At 33.6% G+C, this 26,909-nt stretch overlaps 2 protein-coding genes across 4 annotated transcripts in view; both read right to left on the bottom strand.

Annotated features, from left to right (window-relative positions):
- Positions 1-538: 538 nt before the first annotated feature.
- Positions 539-24,589, bottom strand: LOC110025757 (3-oxoacyl-[acyl-carrier-protein] synthase I, chloroplastic-like). 2 transcript variants are annotated; one of them, XM_020726398.1, is made up of 9 exons: positions 24,524-24,589; positions 6,903-7,066; positions 5,638-5,999; positions 2,150-2,581; positions 1,786-1,959; positions 1,368-1,481; positions 961-1,062; positions 809-875; positions 539-718 (listed from the first exon to the last, which is right to left on the bottom strand). In XM_020726398.1, exons 2-9 carry the CDS (start codon positions 7,012-7,014, stop codon positions 678-680), a joined length of 1,404 nt encoding a protein of 467 aa, XP_020582057.1. In that variant the 5' UTR covers positions 7,015-7,066; positions 24,524-24,589; the 3' UTR covers positions 539-677. The 2 variants fall into 2 exon arrangements, with proteins under 2 accessions (XP_020582057.1, XP_020582056.1); XM_020726397.1 differs by having other exon boundaries at positions 539-745.
- LOC110025759 (uncharacterized membrane protein YuiD) overlaps positions 24,367-26,909 on the bottom strand; it is a 7,463-nt gene continuing 4,920 nt past the window's right edge. The window contains exon 2 of one of the 2 annotated variants that reach the window (XM_020726404.1): positions 24,367-24,635. In XM_020726404.1, the coding sequence (XP_020582063.1) occupies positions 24,477-24,635 (159 nt within the window). In that variant the 3' untranslated portion in view covers positions 24,367-24,476. The remainder of the gene's footprint in view (positions 24,636-26,909) is intronic. The other variant, XM_020726405.1, reaches the window with a different exon arrangement.

Here is a 26,909-nt window from a genome sequence, read left to right on the forward strand (position 1 = left end):
TGGCCGGCGCCCCCCCCCACCGTTGCCGACCGTGGTCGACACCCTTCGACCGCTGTCAATCTCTGTCGACCACCATTGATCGTCGTGGATCACTGCCAACTGCCGTCGATCACCACTGTTGCCGTCGACCACCGACCGTCGTCGACAATTGACCATCGTTAATCACCATCAATCGTCGTTAAACACCACAGACCGAAAGCCGTCAGTCGATGTTATAACTTGAAAAACCTAGTAACCATTGCCTTTTGTGAGTCAGGCCCCGTGATTTTTTCTCTTTACGTGTTTTCCACGTAAAAACTTCTGATTTCATTATTTGTTATTTTCTTTTACCTAATTGTGTGTTGAATTCTTGTGCAATGTTAAAACGATAATTCATTACTCAACCACAGTGAATTTTTTAGCACACATCAATATATATATATATATATATATATAATTTATTTCCCCTTTTTTGAGAATTGTTAAGATTAGTGTTTTTAGAATATTTATAATTTACTATTATATCATAGATTTAATAGATTTAAAGTCATAAGTAGTTCTGCATCTGTACAATAGTTTACTAGTAAACATTAGAAGAAAGAGTACATCACTTCAAGCTTTTATAGCTCGTAGAATAAATCTTCTCTGTCACAATTCTTCTTCATCGTCTTCTTCTTCATCTTCTTCTGCTTCTTCTTCTAAGGTCGGAAAGGAGCAAAAACCACCACCGCATTATGGCCTCCAAATCCAAAGGAATTCGATATGGCTTCAAAATATGGCTAATGATTAATATACTTAAAATTATAATAAATCAAATAAAATTACATACCAACGTTAACCTCATGTTTCTTCTTCACATTCGGCACTGTGTCAATGGTAACCTCTGCCTCCAAGTTCTATTAAGATATTATAATTAATTAGCAAATTAAGCAATTATAATTAATAAATTAATTAATTATAATGTTGGATATAATAAAATACATATTGATTGATCGTCGGATGCAGCCAGCCGGTGGTAATAGCTTTGATTGTAGCAATGGCTTCCAATGCTCCAGCTGCCCCCAGACAGTGCCCAATCATTGACTGAAACATAAATCAATTTTTTTACATATTTTTTGGGGGAATTTTACATGCTACATGTATACCACATTTTACATGTATACCACACAATTCTTATGTATTTACATCCATACCCCACAATATATATATATATATACATAAATCTAACATAATATTTTATGATATTTATTAACTTAATTCTATGCCAATGTCTAAATTTATTATTATTATTTTAATAAACTTAAGTAAATATTAATCATCCATTGCATGTAAATTAAAATCACATCATTTAAATATAACTAAATGCATTCTTAAGGGACAGTAGATACCTTGGTCGCATTTATTTTAATCTCCGATGTATTCTTAAACATCTTCTTTATTGCATTCATCTCTGTTACATCTCCCATTGGTGTAGATGTCGCATGTGCATTGATATAATTCACCTAAAATCAAATAAAATAATAATATAATAAAGAGAAGAAAAAAACATTTAGGGTGAGTTTGGAGCAGCTTGTGCTTATCCAGATAAGCCGCTTATATGAAAAATGAAGACCGCAGGGGTTCGAGTCGCGTTCTGCGTTTAGTGTAAAAAACCAACTGTGTTTTCGGATAAGCTGCTCAAATGTTGTTTCCAAACAGTGATACGGGGTTTTCAAAACGCCGCTGCAGCGGATAAGCCGTCCCCAAAAGAAGCCTTAATAACTATAGATATATGTGTATATTTATGTTATGTAGGGAGAAAAGAACCTCATCAGGGTAAACCCCAGCGTCCTCCAAGCTTCTTGTGATGCAGGAGGTGACTCCGAGCACATCTGAGCGGGGTTCAGTGACATGATGGGCATCACAGGTTATTGCACCACCCAGATACTCTGCTATTATATTAGCCCCCCTTTTCATTGCATGCTCTAAGCTCTCCATCACCTTCAAATAATAAAAAAATAAATCAATTTCATAATTAGTAATCTCTTGCATACATAAATCATATTTCATACCAAATATATTTAAATTTTTTAATTTTGAATATAAAAATATTATTATTATTATTATTATTATTATCCAAACTTAATAAGAAAAAAACATTTTTTTTTTCTTGGCTATATAATATACTTACCAGAATGCCAGACCCTTCACCCATGACGAAACCATCGCGGGCCTTATCCCAAGGACGAGAGGCCGTCTCGGGGTCAAAATTGCGTTGAGATAAAGCCCGGCAGGCCGAAAAGCCCGCAACGCCCATCGGAATAATAGGAGACTCCGTCCCGCCGGCAATCATCACGTCAACGTCCCCTTTCCTTATATGACTGGCGGCGGCGATGAAGCAACAATTACTCGTGGCACAAGCGGTGGAAATCGCATAACTCGGGCCCATGAGCCCAAAATCAATAGAGAGCAGAGCCGAGCCCATGTTGATGATTGGGCATGGGATGAAGAATGGGCCTAGGTTATGATACCCGCTTCTGATCATTTTCTCTATCTTGGTGGAGACAATTGAGTAGCCTCCCACTCCTGCTCCCACTACTGTTCCTATTCTTGATCTGTCCATCTAATTATTTTTTAAAAAAATAAAATTGTGTCAGAATATATCCAATTTACATTTTCTTTTTCTAAAACCATGAAAAAAAAGGTCCACATAATAAAAAATATTTAATAAATAATATAAAATATGTTATGTTTATCTCAAATTAAATTTAAATATTGTGTTTTGCTCGTTCGGAAAAGGTCCATTGAAAATCACATTGACAGAAACAAATGTCACCAGTGGTCTAAAACGGCGAAAAATTATCGTTTTTGCAGAACAACTTTGCAAGAAATCTAACAGATGTTGCTTCACAAAACGAAAACTTTTCTAGCTGTCGGTGAGTCTAAACTAGCATAAAATCTATATTTTATTTTATTTTATTTTTTTGAGAATTAATTTAAAATAGGTTTTTTTTTAATAAATAAATAAATAAATGCAGCCATATTAAATCTAGTTTAAATGAATTTGATGAATAGAAACCTCCCACAATTCTTTCTAAAACCAGACAAAAGAGCGAAAATAGTAATAAATAAATAAATAATAAATAATAGAGAATATATTATATTTATCTCAAATTAATTTAGACTTCGTTCGAAAGAGTTTTGCAGTTCAACAAAGCTCGTTTAAAAGTCATATTGGCGGAAACAAAGGTCACCTGCAATCTAAAACGGCGAAAAATTATCCTTTTCGTAGAACAACATAGAGAGAAATCCGACTTCACGAAAACAAAAACTTTTCTAGCTGTCAGCGTCTGCTACAACGTAAAAGAGATGCATCGACTTCTCAAACAAAAACAGGTTTTTTTTTTTTTTTCTTTGGTTTAAAAAATAAAGGCCGCCACAATATCTTAAAATTAAATGAAATACATATTATTTTATGTATTTACGGCACCAAAATATAAAAAATGTAAATATGAAAATTTTGATATTGCAAATCTAATTACAAAATTTACTTTTTCCTTTTTATAAAAAAAGCATTCTGATTTTGTACTTGAATGTTGGCTGGGAATGAAGTACTATGACGATCCTATGTGAGCTATTTATTCGTTGTACGATGTAAATGGCCGAAAAAGATATGGTGGATGTTATAATTACTATAATTAAATTGGACTCTTTTGCTAAAAGAGCATGAATTTTAAAATACCTATTATTGATCCAAACAATAATTGAATCGATTATTTGATCAATTTGGTCCAATATAATCTTTTTATATGATATTTTGTGTCTATTCTATACTCTAATGTATTTAAGTAGTAATTAAATAATTTAAATATTTATCATGATATCATGATTCAACCTCTCATTGAATACTAATTGAGCCTTTAAATTCTTTGTTCTTCTTTTCTACTAATTTTGTATTTGGAAAGAAATCCCAAATCATCATTTTATTATAGAAAATCATATTATATAATTTCAATTAATTTAATCATAGGTATTATATATATATATATATATATGCTCTTTATATGGTAGATTCATTTTAATAATGAGGCATTACATATATACCTCACAGTTCTTATGTGTTTATATCTCTAGCACCTAAATATTCCTATTTACATGCATACCCTCAGATTCATAACTTCACCTAAAACAATGACAACATTACTCTGTTTTTAAAGAGAAATTATTCCATGCGGAGAGTCTGTCCGATTTCGGCCGTCAGTCACAACTTTTTTTATTTTTTATTTTTTATTTTTTTTAAAAAATGGGGCCCACTAAAATAAAGTTTTTTTGTAATGACGGTCGAGATCAGACAGCGCGTACATCTCTGCATGTAATAATTTTTCCTTTTAAAAACTTTTTTTTTTCTGAATATGCTAATTATATCAAAGGGTTATAAGTGTAAATATGAAATTTTGAATGATAGATATGTAAATACATAAGAATTGTGTTGTATGCATGTAAAGCTTCCATTAATAATGTAATTTGAAATTTGTAGTTTATGGTTTATATGTATAAAATTGTGTCTCTATATTCTATTTATTTTAGATAAATAAAATAAAAAATAAATAAATAATTTAAATTCCTATTGCATTTATGTGAGGCCATAATTGTGGAAAAGTACAAGAGCATGTGCAGAGTGACGTTCATTTATTGGTTACAATTGAGAGTTACATTTAACATTCTCACCTGCTCCTTTTATTTTGTCTGCCATGCAATAAATCATACGAAAGATGAAATAAATACTTATATATTTCAGTTAATTACTTTCATCATCAACATCATCATATATATATATATATATATATATAATATCACTTAAAATTTTAACATCACATAAAATCATTATTAGAAAATTTTAAATAATGAAATGCATCTTTTCATAAATAAATTTATGCATCCATTTTATATTGTTCTACGAGTTGATGAAAAAATAGATATTGGACATGTCAATGTAAACGAGTCAAACACGAGCGAGCCCAGCTTAGATTATATTTCGAGCTCAAAAAATGTGTTCGTGTTCGGAATGTTTGCTTAGCGAACCGAACACGAGCCGTTCTCGAACATAGAGTCATTTTGACAACACTAATCACGTAGTCATAAGATGTTAATGATTGGGGTAAGATTTAAAAATTATTATTTATATTAAAACATCATTTGAATCTAATTTAATAATTTTTATTTTATTTTCTTAATTAATACTTTTAATTGATTATAATTTTTTGTAGCCTCGTAGATAATTAATTCTTTTTTTAAAATACTACTTATCAAAGATATATATTTAAATTGATTAGTAGTATTTCGAGCCAAAACGAGCCGAACATGAACGAACAAATCTTTGTTAGTGTTGTTCGTGTTCGTCTCGTTAACTTAGTGAACGAGCCGAATACGAGTTGTTCGCGAACAATGAGCCGTTTTGACAGCCCTAATGTCAATAAATGAAAATTTTGGGGTATGATTGTAAATATCTCTGAAGTAAATTAATCTAAAAAATTGTAAAATTCCTACATGTAAATATATTGATTTAGTAGTTCAAAAAAAATTACTTAGGTGTTTAATTTGTAAATATTAATATTTCGAGTGATTTGTATGTAAATAAACGTCTAATAAATATTTTAAATTAGGGTAGTTCGGACTTACATTAATCAATTGTTGTGGGCCCAGATTTGCGCTGTGAAGCGCCTTCTTGCCGGCGACGAGGCAATATCTCCAGCAGTCGTCCAGCCGCCGATCACACTTCCGATCAATGTACCCTTCCGAAGTGAACCCCTGGATTTGACAGGCGAATTTGACCGGGAGCGCCGAGGTGTCGAACCGATCGATCATTTTAACTCCATTTGTTCCGCGGAGGAGCTTATCGTAGAAACCATCAACATCATCTCCAAAAACGGAGACCAGGCCGATTCCGCTTATTACTACTCGCTTCTTCGGATCCTTCTCGCGTTTGGGAGCAGAAATAGTTGGTGACGTGGCCATCGCCATTATTCTCTGAAACTTTACATCTGAAAAATCTTTTTTTTTATATATATTTAATTTCAATTATAATTAATTGCTATTAATGAAAAAAATAATATTTTCATATTTATAATACTAATATTTAATTTATTTTTTTTATAATAATATAATCAAATTCTTAAGAGAATTTATGAAATTGCAACTTTTTGCAAATACATGAGCTTATTAATTAAGTTTTTAAGAAAGAGGATAGATATATAAATACAAACAAATCAGTGCTTTGCTTTCTATTTTTGTTAATTAAAATAGAAGAATGTGGGCATCTGATTTATGAAATTTCTATTTTTATTATATATTATTTAAAAAAAGGAATGTTCGAAGGCAATGATACTAAGCCCCGACCATCTCTCATGCGCATTTAATACGAGTACCACACCCTATATTTGGAGGTAATCGAACCTCATACCAGAGAGGACTTACGACTGACAAGCAGATGTCCAACCAACTGAATTTAGTATGTGGCGCATATATATATAAAAAGGACATTTACATATAAAAGCATACCACTCAATTCTCATATATTTACATAATAACACCTGATTTTGTTTTTTGTTTTCTTTCTGCATTTACAATATATATATATCTGTATGTATGTATGTATGTATGTTCGTGTGGGGGTATATATATGTATGTATGTATGTATGTATATATATATATATGTATGTATGTGTATAGATATATATATATATATATACATACATACATATATATATGTATGTAGGTATGTTTTAGTGGGGGAGAAAATATAAGTTGTGGAGCATGCACCAGGGTGTCTCTCTTCCTTTCGAATCTAATATTTTCTCTTGTGTGAATGTGTGTGCGTGCACGCGTTCAAATATGCAGGCTTGTGCGTATGTGCATCGTGTGTGATATGAGAAGGAAAAACTCACATGAAGAAGAGAAGGAAGATCTCCTTCCAAGTTTTTTTAATAAAAATCCACCCCAAGTTGACGAAGGAGCATAAGCAGTGCCTTTCATGGCCATCTCCTTGGTTCCGGACATCTCTCTTCTCTCTTTCAGTATATCTGAAGCGGATGAAAGATGTTTTGGTGGCCTACAAATAAGCTTCATTGTTCAAACTTATTTGCAAATCTTTATATGTAACTTTCAGCAACATCTATTACAGGCGAGTTCTGTAGTACTGCAGTGCTTTTCCATCCAGTAAAATATAATATTTATATATACAGGAAAGAAGGATATTTTATCAGCAGTGCTTTCTGCATGTTAAGCTTTTACCATCTTAGGGTTTGGACAGTGCAAGTGCACATGGTATATTAAATAAAAATAAAATCAAAATCAAACACATATAAATGCTTTTTTGTCTTTTTTTTTTTTTATATTTGGATCAGACATTTGCAGTTGGGTGAAGGATTTAATTTGTTGCTTCTATTTTTTTTTTTCCTTATCACTTCCTGTTTCAGAAAGTATTAGGAGGAAAAATTATTGCGTGCGGTCTGATACGATCAGGACCGTCAAAAATTTAGAGTGGGCCCCACTCTAACAAAAAAATTCAGCCATAGTGATCATAATTAATTGAAAAAGAAAATAATGTAATATACAATTTGAAAAAAAAAAAAAAAAAACTTAATCATGCATGCCTTTTTGGTCGAGTATAATGACCGAAAAATTTCACAAATAATTTCATAGAAGAAATACTAGACCTAAAATCCCTAAAAAAATATTATTGTTTTTTTCAAAAAAAATTAAATATTATGTTTCATTAATTTGAATATGTATCTCATTTTGGTATTTTATGTTTGATGTTGTTCATTGGATGCATATTTTTTGAGCTTATAGTGTTATCATGATGATTGCTTTAGAATATATTATTATAGTTATGAATCGAGTTATAAATGAGAAAAATTAGAGCACCTCGTGTATTAAAAAAAATGAATCATAAATCAAAAATGGCTAGCATCGGTACTTCAATTGGCACAACACTAACAAATATAAAGTTCATAAAAGAGAGAATATTACGCGCGGAGTCCGGACACAGAGTCCGCACACGCTGGTGCGAACGGACTCCGTACCTAATAAGCTTTCTTCATAAAGAGGATGAAAATGAAGGGAGGGGGGCCGTGCAAAACCATTAACGATTAACGATATTAAAGCTGAAGAGGAACGTAATGGAGAATGGAAAACTTTCATTCATAATGAAGGGAGGGGGGCCGTGCAAAACCATTAACGATATTAAAGCTGAAGAGGAACATAATGGAGAATGGAAAACTTTCATTCATAAAAAATATTTAAAGCTGATGCCTAGGTAATATATAAGCTAAATAGAAAACTCTAATAGCTAATATTAGCTAATTACATAGTTGCCCTCAGTTAGTTATAAATCATGTGCCCTCGTCCATATGGTTGGCAGACATAATTTTGAGGTAGGGGATATTCGGTTATGGCTGTGATCCCCCTTCAAGATGATGGTTCTTGTGGAGAATCTGAAGCTTGGATCTAAAGAAAATGAACTTTGGCTTAGAAAGAGCTTTAATAAAGATATCACGTGGTTGGTATTCTGTAGGAATGTAATGAATTTCGATTTGGCCTATTTGGAGATGATCCCCAATGAAGTAATGGTCAATTTCAATGTTTTTAGTTTAAGCGTGAAAGATTGGATTATTAGCAAGAGCCATAGCTGAAATGTTGTCGAAATACATTTTGGTTGGTTGCGATTGATCAACTCCAAGCTTCATAAGAAGACGTCTACGCCATAATGTATCAGCAGTTGCGGCGGCCAAGGCATGACAATCTGCCTCCTTGGAGGACCGAGCAATGTTTGCTGTTTCTTCACCGTCCATGAGATGGGTGTCGATCCCAAAGTAAACCAAAAACCTGTAATAAATTTTCGGTTCACAGAATCACCTTCCCAATCCGCATCCGAGAATGTTTGGAGAGTTAGATTCCCATATTTAATGAGTATACCAGTGTCGACAGTTCCCTTAAGATAACATAGAAAACAATTGAGAATTTTGTAGTGTTGTATGGTGGGTTGATGTAGCAGATTTTATTGATGACAAGGAAACATCAGAACGAGTAACGGTGAGGTATTGAAGTGCACCGACCACACTTCTATACTCCATTGAATTATCCATGAGAGTTTTATTGTCAGGAATGTCAATTTTCATAGATGGAAGAAGAGCGGACACTTGTTTGCAACCTATCATAGCATCTCTTAAAGTATGTGAGTGAGTTATGATTGTTGACTCGAGCACATGTATTCGACTATATGTCCTGAAAACTTCAATGCCTAAGAGTTGCGCACATTACCCAACTGTTTAATTTGAACCCTCTCGGAGGCTTAAGTGTGAGAGTCTGAATTGCCTCCATGGAATCACCAGTCACAAAAATGTCGTCAACATATAAGAGAATGAGGAGTTTGTGATCAGTATGGTGAGATAAATAGGGGAGGATCAGCTCGGTTGGATATAAATCCCGAGTTAGCAAAAAAAATCGGATATGGTAGAGAACCACTGTCGCGGAGACTGTTTTGAGTCCATAAAAAGCTTTCTTGAGTAAGCAACATGTTGAGGAAATTGAGTATCTGTAAAACCCATCGGTTGCTTCATATAATTGCTTCTTTAAGTGTACCATGAAAGAATGCATTGGACACATCAAACTATTTAATAGGCCATTTTCAATTGAAAGCCACCGTCAAGAGAGTTTGAAGTGTCAACATTTTCGCAATTGGGCAAATAATTTGTTGATAAGCTAGGTACAGTGACTATTACAAATTTTTATATTTTGGAAAATTCAGATCGCAGCCAGAAAGTTGTCACTGCACCAAGATATGTGGGGTGTGAAAATGTCATTTTCAGCATTTTGAAAAAGCATAAGCTGTCAAAACTCAATTTACCCAAACAGGTCTGGTGTGTTTTCAAAACGCCACCCCACCAAATAAGCTACACCAAACGGGCCTTAAATGTCTCATAGTAATTAATGCCCTGTTCTTGATTAAAGCCATGAGCTACAAGCATAGCTTTGTAGCATGCCACCAAGCCATCCGACTTATATTTGATATAGCATGTCCAACGACACCCCAAAACCGGTTGGACCATATTCCTAGAGCTTGAAGAGCACGGAATTCTTCTCTCATGGCTTTCCTCCATACAACAGATTTTGCGGCTTGGGAATAAGAAGTGGGATCAGATTGTTTCTGAATTTTATGGAGTAGGTTGAGGCGTTGAATGGGTTTTAAGGTATCTGTTTTGCTTTGAGTAGTCATAGAGTGAGTAGGAGCTGTGTTAATTTGTTTCGGTTCACTCTGACAAGAGGTGCTGCGAAAGGGAAGGCTTAGGTTTAGGCTTACGGTGGGGCAAGGAAAGTGTGGTTGATTTGGTGGGTTGAAACGTATGGTGGAGATAGGAGATTCGACTAAGTAATGCTGAGCATAGGATATTGGAACAGGCAGGAGAGGATGAGAAACAGGGGATGGGCTGTAGAGGAAGGTGGGTTAACCCGGATTTTGGGAAAAATATTTTCATAAAATACAACACGGCATGAGACAACAATTTTGGAGGTAGAAGGATTGTAACACTTAAAACCTTTGTGAGTTGATGAATAGCCAAGAAAGATTCGTTGAACTGAATGAGGGGCTAGTTTATGTAGAGTTCTGGGTTTCAACCAAGGGTAACAAAGACATCCAAAATCACTGAGATAGGAGTATGTGGGTTGTTATTTGTGTAGAAGTTCGTAGGAGGTAATCCATTGAGTAGTTTTGGAAGGCATGTGATTGATGAGATATATTGTTGTTAGCAATGCTTCAAGCCAAAACTTGAGGGGTAGAGATGCATTATGTAGTAGTGTTCTAGTGATTTCAACTAAATGGTGGTGTTTGCGCTCTGCAACGCTATTTTGTTGAGTATAAGAACATGAAAATTGGTGAAGAATACCATAGTAAATGAATGTTTGTTTCAGTGTGTTATTAATGTATTAACCCCCTCCATCAGATCTGAATATTTTTTATGGTGGTGTGGAATTGATTTTGAATCATTCAGATAAATTGGAGACAAATTTGGGACAATTCAGAATTATATTTCATAGGAGGAGCCAACAAAACTTGGAATAATCATCAATAAAAATTGCATAATAACAAAAACCTTGATTTGATAAGAATGGGGATGGACCCCATACATTGGAATGTATAAGTTGTTGAGGCGAATATATATTTAAAGAGCGAGATGGAAAGGGTTGCCTATGACTCTTATTACATTTGCAACTATTACATAAAGATAAGTCAGATGGAATATCAAGTGTCGGTTGAGACTGTCATATATGATGAAGGGTCTCTAGATGGATGTCCAAGACATCTATGCCAAAATGTAGAAAGTTGTGAGGTGGGGGGTAAAATCTGTGGATGGATGAAATTTTGGTAGACAAGGAAAGGTAACTTGTAAGAAGTTGACAAAACCATTTGCTGTGAATGATTTGAGATTATGGGCTCTCCATACAGGGTAGTTATCAGCCAAAAAAAGGGCTTTGAGCGAAATTCTTTAGATTGTTTAGCAGAAATTTTAGAGCGGAGGGGGGTGGGTTATAACAATGGCTAACATTAGGGCCATAAAAAAAATTGATGGTTTTTTAGGATGTTGACATCTGATGTGGTAGAGGGATTTTCGGAGTGACGAAGAAGATTGTTGGGAGAAGATAAGGGAGGCGTGAGTTTCTTAATCACCAATACAATTTGATTGGCGGTATGAGAGCTGGAGCCGTGGCCTGCTTTTCTTCTCTGGCTATGTCCCTCAGCCGATGGCAGGAATCCCCTAGTAAAATGTCTGATCCAGTTCATGAGCATTAGCTCTGAGACCATAAAACCGAAGAGGAACAAAATGGAGAATGAAATTTTTTCATTCATAAAAAATATTTACAACAGGTACCTAGGTAATATATAAGCTTAATAGAAAACTCTAGTAACTAGTATTAGCAAATTACATGGTTTCCCTCAGTTAGTTATAAATCATGTGCTCTCATCCATATTGTTGACAGACATAATCTTGAGGCAGAGGACATTCGGTTATGGCTCTTAGGTATTAAACTGGTGCGAGCGAAGTGTTGGCGACATGCAAACAAGCGAAAAAACTATTGGCTACAATTTTTTTTGTCATGTATAAGGGGTGTCTATTTAAACAACACGGGACTGTGTCAAGTTTCCCGCCAACGAAGACATCCAATCGGACCTCCAGATATGTGCCCGAGCACGAAATCAGGACTGGTACCGACTTGACCCTACTTAGTAAAGTTCACTGTGAGGTTGTGTTAGCCTTGAATCCGAATGTATTTTACATTCGTTTTGATGACAATCTGGAGTCTTCTGAGGCCAAGAGTAGTAGCCAAGATCTACCACACATATTTTAGAAAATTTTGGGTTCAGACCGATTTCACCCCCGCGGGGGTCCGGCACGACCCTAAGCACCAAAACTCCTATTTAAAACCCCTAAAATGTTCATTTCTGAGTTACAACGCTATATTTTAGCAATACACAATTTGTTGTGACTTCCGAATCTATGAGGACCTTCCTACGGTCAACCGGACAAAAGTTAGGGTTTAGAATACCCTACCCACACTGTGATTTGGGGCGAGCGTTAGTTACGATTTTCCTGATGAATGGCTGATCAAAATACTCATTTTTGAAGTTATGGGACCATATTTGAGTCATATTTGGTCCCTCGTAGCTTGTGGATTGAAGAAACCCTCCGTCGGACGATCTACACAAAAATTAAGGTTTTCGGGCCATACTGGTGCCTAGGATCTAGTCTCGGGAGCCTAGGCCTTTTAGAGCATTTTTACGAGCCTTGGGAAAGTAGGCTTTAGCCTACTAGCACCTAGGCGCCCAAAATACCATAAAAAATAACCTTTTTTTGAGCCCTGAAAAAGTAGGCACCACCCTGTTGGCGACTAAGCGTTAGAGACCTGAAAAAGTAGGCACCATCCTGTTCTACAATTTGTAGGTCCATTACCAGACTTTAGGAGATATTAGAGAAGGAGAAAGTATTGAAGTTGAAGCAGAATAATTGAAGAAGTTGAACTCTCTATTATTTTAAAGTAATTATTGTTTTAATGTAATTGTGTGGATTTGATTTACTTTATTTTGTTTTAGAACTCTACTGACTTTGATCGTGTATATAGCTTTATGTCAGCGTTCTAGTGTTGTGGCTTGATTTCGATGTTAATTTATAATTTAGTTTGCTTTAAGGATGTGGACGTGTGATTAAAAAAATGTATTTGTAAAAAATGTATTTTCATGTATAAAAGTTAGTTTGGTGTTGTTTGTGAATTATTTTAAGATGAAAATTAGTGTTCAAAAAGGCTAAATAAACTTTAGAGTAAATGGAAAAAAATTAAAAAATTACAAAAAATAAAAGAATAAATTTTTTGGTCACTGCACCGGCATGAGCGCCGACAACGCCTTCTTGGATTTGATTTACTTTATTTTGCTTTAGAACTCTACTGACTTTGATTGTGTATATAGAATTTTGTGTCAGCATTCTAGTGCTGTGGTTTGATTTCGACGCTGAATTATAATTTAGTTTGTTTTTTTGATGTGAAAGTGTGATTAGAAAAATGTATTTATAAAAAGTGTATTTTCATGTATAAAAGTTAGTTTGGTGTTGTTTGTGAATTATTTTAAGATGAAAATTAGTGTTAAAAAGGCTAAATAAACTTTAGTGTAAATGGAAAAAAATTGAAAATTACAAAAAATAAAAGAATGAATTTTTTGGCCATTGCACCGGCATGAGCGCGACAACGCCTTCTACCCGAAAACCACCCAACCCCCTTAAAATTCGCGATTTGCACAGTAAAAACGCCATTTTTACCTTTTAATCACCTTCAACCTCCATTTTTTGCACCTAGGGCTTGCTATTTCTCAAGTTTGAGGTGATTTAAGGCAAACGAAGTTCGGATTTCATTTTCTCTAGGTAAGAGCTACACTTTGAACTCAAAATTTTTTATTTTCACCAAGGATTTATCTTACATTGCCGAGATCTGAAATTTTAAAATTTTTTTAGAATATTTTGAGAAAATTCTTTGGTAAAGAACTCTTACTTAGTAGATTTAAGTTTAAAATGTTCCACATTGTGACTTTCGGAATTTTTGAGAATTTATTTGAATTTTATCAAATTTTCGTAAATTACCATGGCACCGAGAATGAGCAAGAGAAAAAGAGATGTGGATTTTGATGATCAAAAGTTTGTCAATTAGAAGGCCAACATTTGTTTCAATAGTCTACTTACAACTAAAAAAGTAATTTCGGATCGAGGATTTAAAAATTTGGGTGGAGAAGTCGAAAGAATAATCAATGCTCAGCAATGGGAGAATTTTTGTTACTTTACTGTTAATGCTATTATTGGTGCAGTGATGGAGTTCTATGCCAATTTTAAGGAGACTTCTGAAGACTGTGTTTGTTCGTGGGAAAATAATGGAATTTACTCGAAGGAAAATTAATGAATTTTATCAGTTAGAAGATGTGTATAGCTGCCAGTACAAATCATTGTCTGCTACAAATGAGGCTTGGATGAAGTTATTTCTTTTCTTACTGATGAGATGGAAAAGACGCTTGGAAGGTGAAGAATAATGTTAAGGTAAACTTTCATCTTTCTATGTTAAATGTAGTATCTAAGGTGTGACACTATTTTATTTCTAGTAGAATGATACCAAAAAATCATCATAGTGAAAAAAGTATAGAGCCATCTTGAACTTCTATATCCAACAAATAAGAAGGATATATGTAGGCTCTATTGTTTATAGAAACACTCATTCTATTGCTTTGAGAGAGACTACTGGTGGTTTAGCACACCCTGCCCTGATCTTCACACTATGTGAATAGGCATGAGTTGATTTTAGAATGGATGAGGAGAGGATTAAACATCTAAAACTTATTGGGTCTGCTAATATAAAGACTTATGAATCTCATGTCAGATGGAGATCTGGAAGTATGACGACGTATATTTCTTCTACTTCAAGTACCTCTACTATCCAGGAACTTATGGAGCAGATGATGATCCAACAGGGATATATCTTGAGATTGAAAAGTATAATGAAAAATATGAAGGCCAGAAATGCAAACAATGATGATTTGACAAGATAAAAGTTTGAATATGATGCTGCTTATGATGATGCGATGGTCAAATACATGAGGGGTGATCACTCAGTTTAGTTTCCTACTCACCCTGTTTTTTCCCCATATCAGCAGCAAAATTTGGATGTGGAAGAAGAAGAAAATGATGATTGGTGATGTTTTAGTTAGATTTTTGTTTAGTTTATGTTTGATTGTACTGTATTGTTGTGTTTGTTTGTTTGTTTTTTTAGAGTGACACTTTATTTTAAATGTTATATTGAATTGGGAAAAGTAGATTTGTGAGACTGTTTTTACATTAGGAATCATTTTAGTACTGTTGTTAGTTTTATTACTTTGTTGAATGTATTTGAAGTTAACTCTTTCTGAGCAAATTTTTATATGTATTATGTGTTATTAAATGTTTTAAGTCTTGTAGTTTTTCATATTAGCACTTACAATATTTCAGAGTTAGATTTCAAATCAGAACCTTCAACAGGTAAGTCTTTTTTTTATGTATTAAATGTTTTCTTTCACCCTTTATTTTTTAATTTTTCATGCAAAATCTTTTAAAAATTGAAGTTTGGGGGGAAGAAAAATTCATTTTTAAAGAAAAGAAACTTAATTTTATTTGTCCTCAATTAGTTATATTTTCAAAATATTTTAAAATTTAACATGACATTTGATATTAGGGGGTAATTTTAAATAAGTATATTTGTGTTTCTAAATATATAGTAAACTTAAGTAAAAATTTTCAATAATAAAGGTTAATTTTAGAGATTAAGATATTTGGTATGATAGAATAAGACTATGTTTTTCTATTGTAAGTAAATAAATTTGTGTTTTTAAAGTATTAAAAATCTTAGAGATTCATATAAGAAGAAAAGAATTAAACTATATGAAAAATCTTTAAAGCTAATATAAATTTATAAAATAAAGGAATGTGAAAAGTTTTTAACTTTAAGAAGAAGATAATGAAGTTCAAAATCATTAAAGGTTTTCCAAATATAGTAATTCTCACATAAAAAAAAAGGGAAAAGAAAAGAAAAGAAAAAGAATTGAAAATGATTCTGAAAAGATGCCTAATCAAAAATCGATTTCACTTGAATCAACTTAAGGAAAAGACTATTACATTTCTAAACTTGTATTGGAGTATTAGTAGCATTACTAGTAAAGTTCTAATTAAAAATTGGTTTCACTTGAATCAACTTAAAAATAAGTTTTGGCTATATTTTCTAAACTTATATTTCAGTATTAGCATATTTACTAGTAAAGTTTCATGAAATTCTTTTTCATATGAATATTCTAAGTGGTTTTAATATGAATAATTTGCAATTTTTCTTGAAAAGAATAGAGAATGAAAAATCTTAGACTTGACTGCTAAATATTCTTATATATTTAGTATTAACTGGAGTTATTTTACATTTTTCTTAAGTTATGTTTTGTATTTAGTGGATTAAAATATAGAAATCTAGAAGTTAAAATCTTTACGATTAGTCATATTTTTAGGTAGTAAAGGAGTTACTTGACGACAAGTAACATTTACTTGAGGACAGAGAGCACAGATTTAATTATCTAGCCACTGGCGCCGACAACGTTAGTGTCGGTGCAGACCCTGTTTCTAGAAGATTTGACAAATTTGAACGCTTTTTGAAGAGTTTTTGTATGCACCTATTGCAAAACCAACCTTATGCTCTATTTAGAGCCGAAATTGATCAAAAAAAGACTCTCCTCCTTTACTCTCATGGTCTCTCTTCGCATCTCTTCGCCCCCCTTCGTGCCACTTTGCATCCTTTCACGTCATTCCATACCATTAGTCATTTATTTTCATTATAGTTTTGAGTTTTTGTGGTGAGTGTAAGTGTGAATTTTTCACTAAAAGTGTTGGAGAAGAAAAGAAGTGAGAGATATCTTCTTCCTACATTTTCTAAGAGAGGCTACAAGAGATTTGCTCTGAGAAAGAGTTTCAAATAAGTGTTGTTTGTTTATTATTGTTGTATGAAGTTTCTTTTATATATAAAATTTGTGTTTTGTTGTATCTTTCTAATTAAGTCTGAGTAGTTACTTTTATCTTTCTCCCTACTCTGAGATATGGTTAAATGAAGAGATAATTTGGATGTGCCAATGTTAAATATAAAATAAATTGTGATGATTTTTCAACTCCGTTTTTAATTTACATTTCGATCTGACCAATTGAATTGTTAAAATATGTTGTGAAACATATAATCAGGGAAATGAAGTATGAGTTCTACAACAGAGTGAGAATCACATTTAAATCCACGAAAGAGTATTTCGTTCATGAAATTAAGTGCAAATAAATAAGAAAATATAAATTGTTGGGTGTAGAAATTAGAAATTTTTAAGGTGACAAACTAAAATCCCCAATTTGATCTTAGTGTTTAAGAACTAAAGCGAGAGTTAGCCTTCAGGAGAAGGGAAGTGGGAGCTCTGGAGTGGGAGTCAGTATCCTCGTAGCCTAGCCACGGATTTAGGGACTAAACCTTAGATTAGTCAATGATTTTCTATAACACTAAATCAGGATAGAGAATTAAAATTACTCATATTTGGCACAATACAAATTTATACTATTTATTTCATCTTATTTCACCAAAAACTCATTGTAGTGGGAAAGATATTTTTTCATATTAAAAAACTTCATCACATAAACATAGTTTAGCAGTTACTGTTTTAAAATTTGCATTTAAATTTTACTAGTAGTTAATAAGTTAGTTTTGATAGTATCTTAAACATTCGAAACTAGTGATAGTAAATTCGTTTTTTTCTATGAATTTCCTAGTTAATTTATCGTTTCAAATTTAAATATTCCCCGTGAGATCGATATGTGGGACTTAAATAGAAAGTATTATAACACTTAATAACAATATGTAACTTGCGTAGAATTCCAACATTAAATGCTTAACATTATTATTCATAATATACAACATCAAAACAAAATTTTGGCACCGTTGTAAAGCTGAGTCAACTTTATAAATTTTACACAACTATATTTTCTGGGATCAATCTTGCACGCCACGGGACTGCATTTAATGACCATATTTTAAATAAAAAAAATATATGTTTTCCTTACTTATGGTATCCACCATATCTTAAAACTACATAAATAAAGAATTAGACAATACGTGAGGCGAAACCCTTTTCAAAATCCATCATAGGTGACACTTTACATCCCTTAAATCTTTGGGACAGGTTCGGTGTGACGATCCTTTTAAAGAATTTACCTTGAGCACTTATTTACTAGTTAGGACACTTTTCGCTAGATTGTGTGCTTGATTAGGATTGGGGTGTTAGATAGTTTTGTTTATGTCTGACTATGGTTCTTTGTTGGCTTGGTTGCCCTAGCCAAACATCATTTTGGTTGTGCGTTTGTGTTTTTACTGAGTGTGGACATGCGCAATGGTATATTAGAAGTGATTTTCTTGCAAAGGATAATGTCTAAACATATACACACACACACAAGTTTAATAAGAGAGGAGCAAAGTCATAATTTCATACTAACTCTTTCTTGCAAAGTCATGCTATAAGCTCCTCCCGTCAGTCATAGCTCATGTATTGCATAAGTTAACTCGTGCTAACATTTTTTTGTAGGTCGAGTCCTTTATTTTTCTTTTATTATTTGATAGTCATAGGTTAAACCGGTATCGAGAATAAGGGCACGAGTTCCGAGGTGGACGACACGTCAAACCACGTTACAGGGACCAGAAGCAACAACTTTTGTCATGTATCTTAATTTTGATTTTTTATTTTTGTATATAATTAGGACCTAGCATGTATATGTGAGTCCAACCACTTTTACTGTTTTATTATGAGATGTTGTCGACCCAGCGGCATCAGCCTTTTCTTATATTTTGATTGACTTGCATTGATTTTTGTTTTGTGACTGTTTTATTTTTGTGTTTCTTTCTGTTAGCTGTTTGTTTGGGATTGATCATGAAAAATAATCTAGACTCATTAGGAACCATAAAATTCTAAACTCTCTATAAAATCTTAATAATAAAATATTAAAATTAATTAAAAATTAGAGTTAAAATATTTTGGATTTTCCGCTTAATTAAAAATTAGAGTTAAAATATTTTGGATTTTTTAAACTTTACTTTTCTGCATAACCTTCGAGCCCGTTTTAAAATGGATTTCATAGCATGGATATCACTCAAGCCATTCTAATATGGCCTTCAAGCCATGGGATTATGGAAGACAACTGCATCATATGCATATATCTGAGAAGATGTCCCCGTGCATCTCCATAACTGACTTGGCCAAGCATAAATTTTTACCTGAAGGCTGTCTAGTATGACTAGGGTGTTAGAGGCAACCCCAACCCAAAAGGGATGTAAGTTCTTTGCGCATAACGTTTTTAGCTTAATAGTGGAACCACCTTTTCTCTTCTTTCCAGTGGCAACCCCGCCATTTATCTTGTCAAGTGTAAGCCCCATCTCTATGAGTTCTACCTATTTAGAGTCATAGGAACTAGAGTTTCCTTCCATTTACTTTAGGGCTACTGAAACTTCCTTGGACGACGCAATTCAGTTATTGTTTACAAGGAACTTTCGATTGTGTTGGGTTGACTACCTTCACAATCAGGTAGACTTAAGACCTAAATAGCTTAGGATGACAGATCCGTGGTATCCTGACCTGACTACATCTTAGGGGAAATTTTGCAGATTTTATATTAGTCTCATCAAAAAATAAATTCAGTAACCTTCGAGCTCATCCATATCTGATAATATTCTATGCCTTTTTATAATAATATAATCAAATTCTTAAGAAATTTTATGAAATTGCAACTCAATAGGTTTTTTTGCAAATATTTTTTTCTTTTATGTACTATACACCTTACTTTTAAAATTATATAAGTAAGGTCGTACGTGAGGTCACTTATTTTTAAAATGTCATTCTTAGTGACATATTTTAGATCTTTTGGATGTTTAGGATGGGGTCGGTTTGACAACCCCATCAAATTCATACACCTAGATTTTACCCCTACACGGTGCATACACACAGATGTTGTAACTATGACACTATGCACTAGATGGTGTGTTAGGCTAGGACTATAGTGCTTAGGTAGTTTTTTTCAATGCTTGGATATAGCTCTCTGCTATTTTGTTGCCTTAGCCAAGCATCTTTTTGTGTGCTTCCTTTGTGGGTTTACTGGATGTGAGACATGCACAATAATATATTAGAGTCAGTCTTCTTGCAGAGAGTCATGTCCAACAGGGAGAAGCTTCAACGATTTACGCTAACACATTTTCTGCTGATGCTATTAAGCTCTCCTCTCATCAGGTATGATTCATCAAGTTGCACGTTGACAGCTTCTATGCTAACATGATTTTTGTGTTGATCGAGTCTTTTTTTTAGACTTTTATATGTACCTTTTTTAGAGTCCTTAAATGAGTATGTATATATAGAAATAAGGTACGAGCATGAGTCTTGAGGCGCTTGATATGGGAACCACGAGACAGATACAATGAGCAGTTAACTTGTGTCTCGTACCTTAATTATAAATTTTCTTTAATGTATAGGATTTAGGAAAAGGCATGTATATGCAGAGTCTGACTGTCTTTTTCCTTTTGTGGGATGTTATTGACCCAACGGCACCTAGCCTGTGTTTATTATTTTACACTTGGCTAGTTTTTACCTTAAACAACATGCATGTTATTTTCGCTTTCTTTAATTTCGGTTTGACTAGAAATCCTATGATATAATTTAAGCTCTTTAAGGACACTAAAATATAAATTTTCTATAAAAATCTTAATAAAAGATTAAGATAAATCAAAATTTAGGATCAAAAGATTTCAATTATTTAAAACTTGCACTTTACTTTTCTACATGACCTTCGAGTCTGTTTTAAATAGCTTGCATAACATGACTCTCACCCAAATCATATTAATAGGGTCTCTACGCTCAGGACTATAGATAATTGCATCATATTGCATGTTCCAAGGAGAAATCACTGTGCTTCTTTAACCCGACTAGTTCAGCATAGATTTTTTACTTAGGTGGTTGTCTAGTACGTTTAGGGTATTAAATGTTATATACGTCCTTTGTGGAAGAGTTTTTTTACTTGATAGCTGGACCTCTCTTTTACTTTTTTCCAGTAACTTCCTCACCATTTTGGCGGGTATAAATCCCACCACTGTGATCTCTACCTTTATAAGGTCATAGGATTTAGAGTTTCCGTCTTTTAGAGATTACATTGTATCCTGACCCAACATCTTTACCCGATTATGAGTACTCTACCTCTCATTTGTTGAGCCATTTTTAGCCCCATCGTCCTTTCTGACTTATTGATGTTGTCTTGTAGGTCCCGATTGTATATAGGTTGCTGCTCATTTAGGAAACGATGATTCACCCTCTACCCTTATGGCTCGATTAGGCCCTGGAAGCATTGTCAATATCCTTTGAGTGGACATGATTATTTTATGAGTTTCGTATGCCGATGTGCCACTACCCATTTAGGATGAGAGAGATTCACTCTCTGTCCTATGACTTAGCGAGGGCATTAGAAGCACCAAGACGTCTCAGTGAAATATTCATTTTTTAGTGACATATTTACCTGTCATGATAATGTAAGCAATTCCCCTTTTATCGAGAGTATTCTTGAGTATCCCTCAAAATATAATTAACCAAAGAGATACATTCCTTTGGGAGTGCTTTTGATCTCAGAATACAAATATTCTTTTTGGTTCTCTGATTTTGGGTACCTTGTTTAGGGATTTTCTTCGTAGATACCGTGTTTTGAGGTATTTCGATCTGATCTTATTTGGACCTATCACGTGAGAATTACAGTACATAAGTCCTCCATGTTTCTTTTTAAAATTTGTTTGTCTATTTTCGTTGTATATTTTATCATTTCTGATTCATCTCCTCTTTAGATCATTTTCTATGATCCGAGAGAGATTTATTTGAAAAGTGAATTATACGATGATAACATACGTATAGACAAGCCGGCGACTCCGAGTTCTTAGAAAAACTAAAAATAGTGCAATCACATTAAGCTTGCAAGTCATATTTCCTGAAATTTAGACTAGGGTTTTGTTTAGTGCACTACATATGTTCACCCATATTTTGATCGAACGACTGTAGCGTGCTAAAGCACTCGAGCCTTGAAGTTCAATGTAGATGTTCATACCTAATAGAATATCCATATTGTGCTTAACCACCTAGTGTGCCACACATGTTCACTAGCACATTGCTCGAGCAACTGCGGCACGCTAGTACACGCTTGCATTTTTTCATGTGCCTCACTTGGTCTTTTTTTATGGCAAGTTGATTCGTTAGATGAGTGATCCATATGTTAGTTGTAATACTTAAACGAGCATTGCTCGAGAGGTTATCTCGACCATCAATGCAAGTTTTATAATATGATCAACATGATTGTGCTATAAATCCAATAGTTCTAAAGTGCATCTTATTGCATGTTACGGACCCGTATTTAATGACCATATTTTAAAATAAGAAAGTGGATAATTTTCAACTATGTATTATCTGCTCTATTTTAAAATTATATCAGTTAGACCATATGTGAGATCACCTCTTTTAAATGTCATCCCCAATTGACACTCATTAGATTTCTTGGATATTTACGATGAGTTTGGTGTCAGCGACCCCATCAAAGTCATACATTAGCCTTCACCCACACTTTGCACACACTTAAATGTTGCGGCTAGCCCACTTTGTGTTTAGATGCTTGCTAGACAAGGGCCAGAGTGTAGTTATGAATTTTCATGTCCTGGCTATTGTTCCTTAGTTTGCGCCCTAGCCAGGCATTTTGTGTGGTGATTTTTGTGTTTACCGGGAGTGGACTTGTGCACTAGTTTTTTTAGGGTGGCCTCTTGCAAAAAGTCATATCTAACAAGAAAAAGTTGCAATGATTTATGTTAACGTCTTTTTTGCAGGTGTTATTAAGCTCTTCTCCCACCGAACATGACCTACTATACGTTGCATGAGATAAGCCGTATTAACTCTATTTTGCAGGTCGAGTCTTTATTTTAGACTTTTCTATATATTTTTAAACTCCTTAGGGAGTCTATATCGAAATAAAGGTACCAGCATAGGTTTCGAGGTACTTGATGCATTCAATCACGTGACGCGGATTAGGAGCAGCTTGTTCGTGTTCTGCATCTTAAGTCCAAATCTCCATTTGATGTTTAGCGTTAGGAGCAAACATGTATATGTTGAGTTTTGCTACCATTTTGCTTTTCTGAGATATGCTGACGGCCCAGATATATTCAAATGGTTTGTTTACTTTCATGCTTTGTGTTGACTTGTTCTCGCTTTCTTTGATTGTGGTTTGTCAGGAAATCATGTGATGTATAATTTAGGGTCTATAAAGACCTAAAATATTCTCTTTGATAAAAATCTTAATAAAAATGTTGTGAATTTAACTCAAAAAATGTTAATTGTTCAAAAATTAATTCAAATTTTAGCTTGGATTGAGATCGGATTGACATAAACGAGCCGAGCTATGAGCCAAAATTTTGGATCAAATTTTCTTTGAGCAAATTGCTAACAGCTCTAGTGATATTAGAGTTGTAAGTTTTAACGAAATTGTCTAGAAGATTGTAAATCACTCAAAAATTGATTGGAATATTGGCTCAAATCAAGATCAGATCAAAATAAACAAAGTCTAGCTATAAGCTAAAATTTTGGATGAATTTTTTTTCGAATCAACTCAGCTCAACTTGAAATTAGATCATTAACAACTCTATGTAGAGTGGCCTATCAATTTTTTTTTAACAAATAAGAATTTTCATTATGATATGTGTCACTCAAGTTCTTCCCAAAGCTCATTCACCACAATTGAACTTTCACACATTTAAATTTATGCAACATTATAAGAAAATTTTAGGCTGCCTAAAATATGTCATCTTTTTTTTTCCGCACAATGAACACTTGAATTCAACACCTTAGGATTCTTAAACTTGTCTCCAAGAACGTCCTATGCATTCGCGCACCATGCCGCCAACTTCAATGATTTAAAAAAAATTAAAAAAACTTTTTTTATGAACATTTCTCAAGTCACAACTTCAAATTTCAAGTTGAATAGAATGATCATTCTTCAAACTTCTATCCACCCACACAAAAAATAAAAGCAAACTCCTTTTTCAAGCATGATAAATCTTTAAAAAAAATTAAAAAAAAATAATACAGCTAACCTTATATTCTCCTAACATGTCAACTACTAAATGATAAATAATAAATCATTATGCAAAAGAATATTTAAAAAAAAGTGAGCAAAATATATAAAGCATTACACAAACGAGTAATAATATTAAGGAATTACACAAAAAACAAAATTGTGCGCAAAACTAATTGCACTAATCAAAATACCTAAAATTTACATCTCAAGTAACATAATTATGTATATATTTATAAAGATAAGGAGTTTGAAAAATACTTAGATGACAATAATATTTTGACAGCAAATATAGGCAATAAAAATACCTAAAAGAGCCCCAGCAACGACTTGTGATGGAGTGTGGCCTAAAAGCTCTTTGAGCTTTCTTTGACTTATGGGATGCCCTTGAAACAAGTCTTCAACAATCTTATTAAGCACCTATCATAACAGGTGATAAAAGCATAAATAGAGTGCATAAATTGATTGAAATAACAAATAACGCGCGGATATGCATGCATGTGGAAGGTTTCAAGTAATAATACTAGAATGGAAAAAGGGTGTTAATTTTCTTCATGATGTACCCAAGATACAAACTTTCAAGTGATATTGTGTCTCCGCATGGTGTGTTGGAGCTGTTGTGTGGTGGTGGTGGCTTGGTGTTGATGTAGGGATGGTGATGTGTTGGAGTTGATGGTGTGGTGGTGGTTGTGTGTAGATGGGGTGTTGTGTGGAGAAGGGAGTGATGGTGGTGGAGTGTTGATGATTTGGTGGTGGTGTGTTGGGTTGGTTGCGGTGGTTGTGACGGCTTGTTGTTGTGATGTTTTTGGTGTGTGTAAATGGGAGTGGTGGTGGTGGTGGTGTGTTGTTGGTGTGGTGGTGGTGTTGTTGGTGAATGAAGTGGTGATGAATTGTCTGTTCTTTTCTGTTACCATTCCAGATGAGGGTTTATAAAACGTTACTTTCTCTGTTTTCATGAAAAAGAATATTTAATGTATGCCAAAAATTTATATTGCTTATCTCTATACATGTTGGCAGACATGATAGGTAAGACAAGAAATTTGTTCGTCTGCCATGTGGGATAAAGAGATTAAGCTAATATTTTTGCAATCTCTGTCTTAAAAAATGGCAGAGGTAGACCTAGGAAGACTTGGGCTTATTGTATTAAAAATGATCTTAATTAATGATCTTAATTTCTAGAACTAAATGAAAAGATGACACTAAATAGGACGCAATGGAGAAAAAGGATTCATGTAGCCGACCCCACGTAGTGGGATTAAGGCTTTGTTGTTGTTGTTGTCTTAAAGAGGTGGATTTGGGAAAAATACCAACACCTATTTTAACAAAAAGGACTGACAAAATATAATAACAAAGTTCAAGGAAAGCGCGGGAAGGGAATATGATAGAATGTAATTGAAAAAAAAGTATGATCAGTTAAAAATGGACTAGAAAATATGAAAAGAGTTGAAACAAGGATCCACAGACTTGGGTTGGGATCTGGTAAAATGCACCATCAATGTTTCGAATGAATGGTGGGGTGAGAGATTGGAGATGATAATTTATAAAACGTTATGTCCTTCATCATTTATATTTTCTGCATTTACATCAACATATCAATCATTTTATTAATTTATTGGTTGTGTCAAATGCCCAAAAATTTAAATTTAGTGACATTGACCCTGAGCTTGAAGAAAAGTTGGATCATATGTTTGGTGGGGCATGACCACAAGAAATCATGCATAGGCCTTAAGAGAGAGAGGGTTTGCTGGAAGAGCCGAGTAAGTTGACATCGAGCAAACCGCCTACACCAATGAAGGCCCCAGCCCTAACCTTAATGAAGTTGAATCTACTAGTCGATTCAAACGTCATAGAGTTGAGAAAAAGAAAAAAAGATAATGCAATTTTCATGAGAAGTCAGATTTCATAGTTAGTTGTTTCATGTACCAATAACCCTAACACATCACAAGCAATTTTTATTTAGCAAGTCATGCGAATTCTGGAAGAAACTCCAGAAATTTATGAGGACACGTCATTTTACTTATTCTCTAAGAAGTTGCTTGAAGACCCGACCAGGAGAGAGCTCTTTATATCGATGGCCTCTGATCGTATGATCAATTACTTGTACCAGAAACGAGCTCGGTATTACGTGATTTAAAGGCAACCAAAAACCCATATTTTTTAAGGTATATTGTCTTCTTGTAGTCACAAATTTGTTGGTTTATACTCAAAACTTTGAGACCACAGTTCTATACTTGAATTAAGTATTTATAATATTTACTAATATTGCATCTAAGGGTTTGGGCTTTGTGGTTTTAAATCTTCAGAAAAGATAAGCTCGAGGACTTCCGGTACCTCCATAGTATAGTATTATTACTGTGGACTAGAATGTTCCATACTTACTTCGCGACTAGGTGTGTAAATTTATATTTCAAGCTCAAAAAGTGTGTCGGTGTTCGGCTTATTTGCTTAGCGAGCCGAACACAAGCCGTTCACGAACAAAGAGTCGTTTTGAAAACCCTAATCACATAGCCATAAGATGTTACAGATTGGAGCAAGATTTAAAAATTATTGTTTATATTAAAATATCATTTGAATCTAATTTAATAATTTAAACTCTATTTTCTTAATTAATACTTTAATTGATTATAAATCTTTGTATTTTTATATTCAATAAAATTTTTTTTAAAATACTACTCATCAAATATATATATATAT

This window comes from Phalaenopsis equestris, unplaced genomic scaffold, assembly GCF_001263595.1.
Source record: "Phalaenopsis equestris unplaced genomic scaffold, ASM126359v1 Scaffold000329, whole genome shotgun sequence".
Lineage (NCBI taxonomy): Eukaryota > Viridiplantae > Streptophyta > Magnoliopsida > Asparagales > Orchidaceae > Phalaenopsis > Phalaenopsis equestris.